Raw genomic sequence first — 9,093 nt, 5'->3', positions numbered from 1 at the left:
TTTTAACTTAACTTTTTGGTCATGTTCTCATTAATACTAACTTCCATGCTCTTTTTCTCCCTTGCATGCCCCACGTTTTCTCCACCGAGAACGCCTCACTAGGGACGTGATGTTCGTGCACGGTGCCACCCCAAGCGACGCAACTTCGTTACAGGGGGTCTATGGCAGCAAAGTGGTATATACAGCACAACGTGCTCAAATACAAAATGGAGGTGAAACCCACTTTCATTGCTTGTATAGAGTACCAACTAAAATGTCTCATACATGCTTATACAACACTTCAAATGTGTGGGAAGCTAATACTATAAATGCAGTTCAATAACACGAACACGAATGGCTTATTTCACGACACCTAAGTCGCAAAAAAAACTTATAGTAAGATTGATAACTGTCAACGTTGAAATGAATTCGAGTTACTTGACAAGTTGCTTGAATTTGACAATGCAATCCAAAGCACGGTCAAAATCACCATCTTCTAGGGCTAATGTGAAACGACAATAGCCTGGTATCCCGGTCCATGACGGTCCATTGATGCATAGACCTGTCGCTTTCAGCATTGCTTCTCGGATGTTGGAGTCATCCAGTTTAGCTTCCCATGTATAACCATCCATCTTAAGCTTTACGCTTTTGCCAAGATAAGCAGATGGCTTTGCAACTACCGAAACACCCCCACGAGCTTCAACAACCTCCCAGCCACAGCTCACAAGTGTCTATGTATAGTAAACGCAAAATTTGAATGCATCAGCATAATATTTATCAACACAGTACAGATCGATTTTACTTCAACATTTTCAGTTTGTGGATCCCCTAATTTCATTGTATCCTTGAAAAGGGAGAGGAAAACATATAATGTTTGTACCTATCTTAGTTCAAACTTCTTTTGTCGAAACCCGCCCAAGTACATTTTAGATTCAGTATACCTAAATTATTTTATTTCCAAAAGCAAATTTTACTCATATATAACTCCTGTATCTATATCTGACACACTAACTTTTTACAAAAGACATTATATTTAGACCAAAATGTGCTCAGTGTCAACAAACTTGACACGACCCATCTCAACTTATACTACCAGACCCGCCCAAAGATATCCCTAACAGCACCTGATACAAGGAATAGGCAAAAGATAACCATGTTGCTAGATCACTGTGCCAGTGTTTTAAGAAATTGAGTATAACTGCAATAGAAATTAAAAGTATAAAATATTAGATGAATTTGTTAAATATATGCTTACCTCTTTCAAGCGATTCAATCTAGTAGCGAGCAATTTCCCCTGTCCATCAGCAGCACCTGTGAGATCCCCATTCTGGTCTGTAATATCGAGCAATTTCTTAGCAGTATACCTAATGGTACTATGAGGTTTATTCAACCCCGAGAAACTATGAAATGCATCAGCCAAAAAACCCTGCTTCAGAACTAGAAACCCATAAGCAAGCCCTCCGGTCGGCATTTTGGAAAACAAACCTCCAAGCAAACTCACACAAAAAGACGGTTTTCCAGTTAGTCCTGCTAAACTTGCATCCAAATTCCACCCGTCCCAACCCTTCGAGTTAAACTCAACCCCCGAGAACGAAGTATCTATAATGACCCGTGCCCCGTATTTAGCACACACTGTAAGCAAGCTTTTCATCTCTTCATTGCTATAAAGCAAGCCTGTAGGGTTTATAGTTGGACCAGATATGTAGACCCATGGTTTACTAACTGTCTCCAATACATTAACAAGTTGTTTTTCAGTCAATTTGAAACCTGATTCAGGTTGTGTAGGGATGGACACGATGTTTGCGTTTAAGAATTTGGCAGCCGATACATAATTCCCATTGGAACCGTTTGGTATGCAAAGGCTTCCACCTTCTTCAATGCAACAGAGGACAAGTTTATTGAAAAGAGCTAGAGGGAAGTCTGCATATATGAATTCAGAACTGTGCTCAACTGAAAAGTTGTAGGTGTTTTTTATGAATTGCTTAAGGCTGGGTGTGACGTCACACTCTGATTCTGTCACGTTCTGCCTTGCAAAACTTTCAAAGATGGCAGTTTTAACAGGTGATGGTGTAGGAAGAAATATTTGATCCACGTCCATGTGAATCAAAGAGGATGTATCGGTTTCTCTAACTGATAGTTCTGCGTTGTTCAGAACTGAGACTGCAGAGTTTGAAAATCCTATCATCATCTCGCTAGGTTTAACATCCTCAGCTTCCCTCTGAAAAAAACACCAAGTGATATCTAAAAGGATGAGAGTGTGTGTAAAGCGTCAAGAAACAATATCTAAAACTATTTAAAAGCCTCCAAAGATAATAGTGGTTTTCCGTAGAAGTCTAAAATAGAAACCATGATAAGTATAAAACTTCAAGTAAAAAAGTAAACCTCTGTAGGTGGACGTCTACCAGGAAGCTGAAAGGAGAGAAGCTCATTGAAAAGACAACCATAATAATATTGGCTAATTAGGGCAGTATTGCCTTGCAATAGTTCCACACTTCTTGACAATGCGTCAAAGATGGTTTGTTCTTCTGATATCACAAAAGCTACTTCAAGATCAGTGTAAACCTGCAAAAAATGAGAACAATATTAATCTACTATATTTCCAAACTGTTTAGTAGGGTTGGTTTAACAAGTAAAGACATTATTTTAAAAGCAAGGCCCCAAAGTTGTAGACTATGGGGATTGAACTTGGGTCTCCACTAGAAATTTCCAAGCCTCAACCACCAAACTACCCCCTTTGAGGTTAACAAGCAAAGACATTGTCTACCTTAAAAGTTATTTTAGAAAATTAATGTGTTAAGTGTTAACTACGATAGCAAAAACAATATATTAACTAGAATAATGTAAATCATTAGGTAAAAATGATAGCATGCACTGAAAGTAGGCTCTGGGCTATCTCCGACCAGTTTAACTCATTTGGCCAGTTCTCTTTTTAGTTAAATTACTTAGTTTACACGTTTGAGATGCAGCACAACCAAAATTTGACAATTTGTCAGTAAATTGGTCAAAATTGACATCTCTAAACGTAAGTGAATGTAAATTGAAGATCTTAAAGATGGTTAAGAATTGAAAATTTACAAAGGATGTGTATTATGATAATAATTTTTTGCAGATTTTAGAAGGAACATACTTGATTTCTTAACAAGCCGCAAACTATGGCGACATGGGGAGGCAACGGAGTTCTAGCAAGATACTTCAAGACCCCGATTGAACTGGGGAGGCTGGAAAGCTCAAACTGATCAGATATGTCTATGAAAAGACGAGACCCGATTTCCCTTGTAACACGTAAAAGGTGTTCAAATGAAGAACTCGTAACCGCCTCAAATTGAGCAATCCCTGTGACAACCACTTGTGGCCTTAACTTTTTTATCAGCTCTATCATCAGATCAGACTGGCACGGTGCTTCAATAACAGTGATTCCATCTGTTGAGGTTTTATTGTCCTTATTTTCCTATAAAAAAACGTACAAGTAACAACTGCATCAGGATTTATTAAAATAAAATAATAATAACCACAACCCAATACATCCAACAATAAATATATCATACCTTCATTTCTAGTGATGTTAACCATTGCCTGGGTAGATGTCTGGTTAGATGTTCATCAACAATGGCAAGACGTGGTGTGAACAACCGGAGAGCGTTCTCAATGGCTGTCGCCCTCGAAGGAAAAATAGCAACATTCTTGCAGAATAGATAAGGACAAAAAACAAGTCAGTGTAAATGGAACTTGCTAGTTATATAATAATGTAAGATAAACTACTGCGCAGATAAGGATGATATGTTATTAAACCACAGAACATAATTTCTTAACAGCAATAGTACAAGCCTTAAGCAGTGCTAAATAGACCTTATTTATGTAGCAGGGTAATTACAACATAGCCGTGTGACAGATGGTATAAATAAACATTACAAAGAGAAGTTCTCTTACATCAGCGCTGATCGGTACATGGTGGTATGTCTTCATAAAGCCTGCAATGAGATCACGAAACCTTTTGTTTCCAGTTGGAGGCTCATATACAAAGCTAAAGCTTTCTTTTAAAACGCCAGCTAGATATGCTAGAAAAGGGATCTTCTCATCAGCAACAGACTCTTCTTCAAAAGACAAATCTAGAGAATTGCTTATGTCGTGAAATCCGTGTTTGAGAAACTCGAAGATTTTCTTAACCTGTCACATTTGTTTGTCCGTAATTATTCCATTATCATAAGGTGGCAATTTGGGCAGGTGGGGGCGTCAAAATGGGCAATGTTCACACACGTTGAAATAAGTTAACTTGAAACACTTTATGTCCACACTTCCTTTTTTCATAGATAATAATAAATGGGTTATAAATTAAAATCCTGAAAAAATTTATTTAATTGTCTTAGTACTTTGAGTTATAAAACACAACTTGCTTTTGATTAGTTTGACCCGTATGCCCTATTTCCTTATTAGCTAATTGTGTTCTTATACCTGTTTGAGATCAAACATCACCCAAGGTGACCCATTTATAAGGATTCAAAGTTGCCACCTCAAATTATAACCAAAAACTTTACGATATTATAGTATGGACCTGATTAGGATGTCGAAGCTGGCAACTGTAAACAGATAGAGCATGAGAAATACGACCACCAGCCTTTCCAAATGCCCATGCTGTTCTAGCACAAATTGGCTGGTCTCCGACAAGTCCCATGAAGAACTCAAAACGGTGCGGATTATTCTTCTCAATTTCGACTAACGCTGAAATGTCAGTGTCAGATGCCTGAAGAATTTTGGTCTGCCATAGCTTGTTGACACGGAGCCCACGGCGTTCAAATAAGCGTTTACAAACACCTTGACCAGGACGACCTCCCATATTGAAGATCATAATTCCCATAGGCTTAATGACATCAATTCCTTCTTCAACTGCCCTAGCAATAAGACCTAGGCCAAACTGGTCCTCAACAAAACCCTGCACATGCAATTGCAATACTAAATTGATGAATTGCAACAGATGTCCTTTCATCAGGCAACATTGAGATACCAACACATTTTGAATCTGATCTGATTAGTGATGATAAGTAACAAACTTTATATGGATGAACATATGAGATGACATGAATTAATGGGGGACCTTCAGTTGCAACATCTATGTTTGAAATGAATACATACCATTTGTATAAGATACTTATTTGTCAGGGCTCAGCTTTTAAAGCTTTTTTCTTCGAGAGAAGCGAATGAGAGTGGAAGAGAAGGAATCAGCATTACATAACTAACTAGCATGTTAACAATCCCATGCCAATTATCTTATGAATCCTTAATTCAGATATTTAATATCCAAAATAATGAATTTGATGTGAAGCAAATTGAAAACATAAAATTAATACTTAACTTTTTAGAGATGCAAAATTACAATCTAACACCCGACAACCACAAATATTTACATCTCACTACCTCAAGGGAGACTTGAATTCCAAACCTTTTGGTTGAAGGGCTCCTCTCATACCGCTAGGCCAACAACCCTTCGGTTATAGGATGCTTCAATATACACTTTTAGGTATAGAATACTTCTATTTCAAATTACATATATATGTTGAGGTTTTCAAACAACTACGGTCAATCTCGACGCCAGGATTGATATAGTTGTTTATGATAACCGAGTTTGTTTTTTTGCAAATTCACATACGCATTTTGACCTTAAGATTACTTATAAATGGACAACATTGATACTCACAATATTGCATCTAATCCCTATAAAACCTGGCCAAAATGTTTCTATTTAACAATTGACCACAACTGATGATTTAAACTTAAGACATAGGGTTCCTGACTTTCACAACCCATAACTAGTATGGCGTAATGGCTAAGCTAAAATGAATACCACAACAACCCCCAACATTGGAACAACAACTGAGAAGCAGAAATGGAAAACGTAGGTAAAATGTGTCCCCCTTACCTGAAGTGCACAGTAGTTACTTAGTGAATGTAGAAACTCTTCACTTGCATTTTCTGTGATAAGTTTGGACATTGCATCCGGATTTGGATTGAGAATCTACAGCACAAAATTAAATAAAATTTAATACTATATGTAAAAAGTGAGCATCACCTCACCTAAGAGGAGCATTAGATCAATGCATCAAGAGGTAACAAAGATAACAACATAAGATAATCTAGACTAAAGGTTAAAAATTTGAGTGGGATAGGTAAAGGGTCAAAAGGGGTTTGGATAAAAACTAGTAATCTTGACTGTTGTAGCAGCAGCCAGGTTTTGTTGGGTTGACCGAAACACTTTTTCTAAAATAGAAATTATACTTGACTACAAACAAAAGGACGTTGGAGGTTTATACACACTTTTGACAACTTTTGGCCAGTTTACTCAGAATCTACTTTCTTTTGTTTTATCCATTAGAGGTTAAACAAAATCCAAAGCAACCTATACCTAACTAAATGGGTTGAAACTTACACCTCTAATGTCCAATACCTACTGGATGATTAATGAGAATACCTGAGGTATGCATCCGACAATTCGTTCAAGCTCTATGTGGTTATCTCTGCAGTAAGATAGTAGATCAGATTCATAGAACTCAACCCTGTCGAGCAAAGTTTTCTTCTCATGGTCATAAACAGGCTCTCCATTCTCATCGAACGCATTCAAATACAAATTAATCCATGAAATCTTCACTGCTCTTGGATTGATATCAAGTCCATAAACCTGCATATAATTATTTAGAAAAAGGTTAGAAACTGCAAAGATAACATAGTTCAATTAAAAAAATGTTTTATCATATAAATAAGCTTAAAGTTGAGAGATAGGGATAATAATCTTGACCTTCAATGGCAACCACTTCTCAGCAATTGCTATGGATATCCATCCATTTCCACAACCAAGCTCGGCTACTGTCTTATCCTTGAAGATAGAGTCGGGATGTCGATTTAACCCTTCATAGAAAGTGAAGGACCAGTCCTCTGGCATAAAGATGCTAGGTATCACCATCATTGTTAACTTTTTTCTCTTTTGATATCCTGTACATAGATGTAACAGAAAAGTAAATTTCAGTCCGATTTTGCATAATGCACTGCTTTATGCTACGTAACAAATAAATACTTGAAAAAATACTACAGAATCCTAATCATAAACATACAAGTCATTTCCCCATAGTTAATTGATAATAAATTATAAGTTTTAACTCATCATTTGTAGACTTTCTAGCTCTTCCACTAAATTGAACCTAGAATGAAGTATCTCATGGTAAAATGTGAATACATCAGTATCCAAATCTGATATGTATAGATAATCCGAACCTAGAGTGAAACATCTGACTGTGACTATTATCTCACTGTATGTATATACATATATAGATACAGATATGTATATGTATATGTATATGTAGAGGTAATCTGAACCTAAAGTGAAACTGTAAATATATACATATACATATAAAGATATATCACAATTATACGTATAGACAAATTGAACTTACTATAACAACTGACTGTTAATATATGAATAAATATATAAACATATGCAAATAAATTTTGAATCTAGAGTTGAACATTTCACTAAGCATATATAGATATAAATAGAATATAGATATATAGAAAAATTGAACCTACAGCAGAACATCTCACTGTGAATATATAGATCCGAATAAATGTATAGGTAAATTTAACCTACGGCATGAAGCATCTGAATGTGAATAATGAATATAGATAGACATACTATCTCTATAGGTCAATTTAACCTACAGTGTAGCATCTGACTGTGAATTTGCACATAAATATAAATAAATAGAGATAAAAAAAAAGTGGACCTTCATTTCTTTCAAGATATATGTCTTGAATTTGGAAATGGTAAGTATCGAGTGAATGTTGCGTGCTTCCATCGGCATCGAGTTTCTTCTGAACATGTGCGAGGAAGATCCGAGCTTCGGTTCGGGTATCCGGATCCTCAAGCCGCTCCAAAAGTGATCTTAATGCGGAGTAAGCAGAATCACCTGATTGTGAACACTGTTTCAAAAACTCATCGATTGATCCAAACAATCCTTTCACCGCAGCCATTTTATCGCCCCAATAAAATCGGATGAACTGAATGTGTGTGTGATCTAGTGAGAGACTGACTTTTGTGGCACAGTTCGCGGGATTTTATATTAAAGATTTTTGATAGCGATTCGGGAATAGTTTATGCTTGTGAACCTTTTAGTTTTAAAAGATGTGACTAACCCCCTCTTTTGTTGCTGCTCGTCCCCTTTTTGTTTCAAATGAGGATAAAACGTACGCGCTTCGCTTCGGAGTAATTTTCGTCAGTTACTAAACACTATAAAAAGGTTAACGGTGAAAGGACCCGTTCATATACATTATAAACGATTCACAATAGTTGATTACATAGCGAGGTATTTGACCTCTATATGATACATTTTACAAACATTGCATTCGTTTTTAAAAGACAAACTTTCTTTACATCGAAAATTGACAGGCATGCATATCATTTCATAATATCCACTATCCAACTATAAATTGACTTAATAATAATCTTTGATGAACTCAATGATTCGAATGCAACGTCCTTCGAAATATGTCATGAAAGACTCCAAGTAATATCTTTAAAATGAGCAAATGAACAGCGGAAGATTTCTTTAATACCTGAGAATAAACATGCTTTAAAGTGTCAACCAAAAGGTTGGTGAGTTCATTAGTTTAACATAATCGATCATTTTCATCATTTTAATAGACCACAAGAATTTCATTTCCAGTTCTCATAAATATACGTCTCATGCATAGAGACAAAAATCATTCATATGGATTGAACACCTGGTAACCGACATTAACAAGATGCATATAAGAATATCCCCATCATTCCGGGACATCCATCGGACATGATATAAAAACTCGAAGTACTAAAGCATCCGCTACAACGGATGGGGTTTGTTAGGCCCAATAGATCTATCTTTAGATTCGCGTCAATTAGTAGACTGCTTTACTAATTCTTAGGTTACCAAGCAAAAGGGGCATATTCGGCTTCGATCATTCAACCATATAATGTAGTTTCGATTACTTGTGTCTATTTCATAAAACATTTATAAAAATTGCGCATGTATTCTCAGCCCAAAAATATAAAGGGTAAAAAGGCAAATGAAACTCACCATAATGTATTTCGTAGTA

At 36.2% G+C, this 9,093-nt stretch overlaps 1 protein-coding gene across 1 annotated transcript; it reads right to left on the bottom strand.

The window, feature by feature from the left end:
* Positions 1-207: 207 nt before the first annotated feature.
* Positions 208-8,032, bottom strand: LOC139885915 (methionine S-methyltransferase). Its single transcript, XM_071869696.1, has 11 exons — positions 7,746-8,032; positions 6,764-6,957; positions 6,440-6,646; positions 5,891-5,986; positions 4,529-4,906; positions 3,907-4,143; positions 3,525-3,659; positions 3,107-3,427; positions 2,362-2,541; positions 1,235-2,197; positions 208-710 (listed from the first exon to the last, which is right to left on the bottom strand). The coding sequence occupies exons 1-11, from the start codon at positions 7,990-7,992 to the stop codon at positions 414-416; spliced, it is 3,255 nt and encodes a 1,084-aa protein (XP_071725797.1). The 5' UTR covers positions 7,993-8,032; the 3' UTR covers positions 208-413.
* Between the last annotated feature and the right edge of the window lie 1,061 nt (positions 8,033-9,093).

The sequence above is a fragment of the Rutidosis leptorrhynchoides genome, chromosome 1, assembly GCF_046630445.1.
Source record: "Rutidosis leptorrhynchoides isolate AG116_Rl617_1_P2 chromosome 1, CSIRO_AGI_Rlap_v1, whole genome shotgun sequence".
Taxonomy (NCBI): Eukaryota; Viridiplantae; Streptophyta; class Magnoliopsida; order Asterales; family Asteraceae; genus Rutidosis; species Rutidosis leptorrhynchoides.
This window is presented reverse-complemented; position numbering and strand designations above follow the sequence as displayed.

What these genes read in the sequence shown, in the direction of transcription:
- LOC139885915 (XM_071869696.1), bottom strand. Translation starts at nt 7,992, where the DNA reads ATGGCTGCGGTGAAAGGATTGTTTGGATCAATCGATGAGTTTTTGAAA. An exon ending in AGAAGTGGTTGCCATTGAAG is followed by an intron (nt 6,647 to 6,763) that starts GTCAAGATTATT and finishes AATTATATGCAG; the next exon opens with GTTTATGGACTTGATATCAA. An exon ending in TAACATCACTAGAAATGAAG is followed by an intron (nt 3,428 to 3,524) that starts GTATGATATATT and finishes GTTTTTTTATAG; the next exon opens with GAAAATAAGGACAATAAAAC.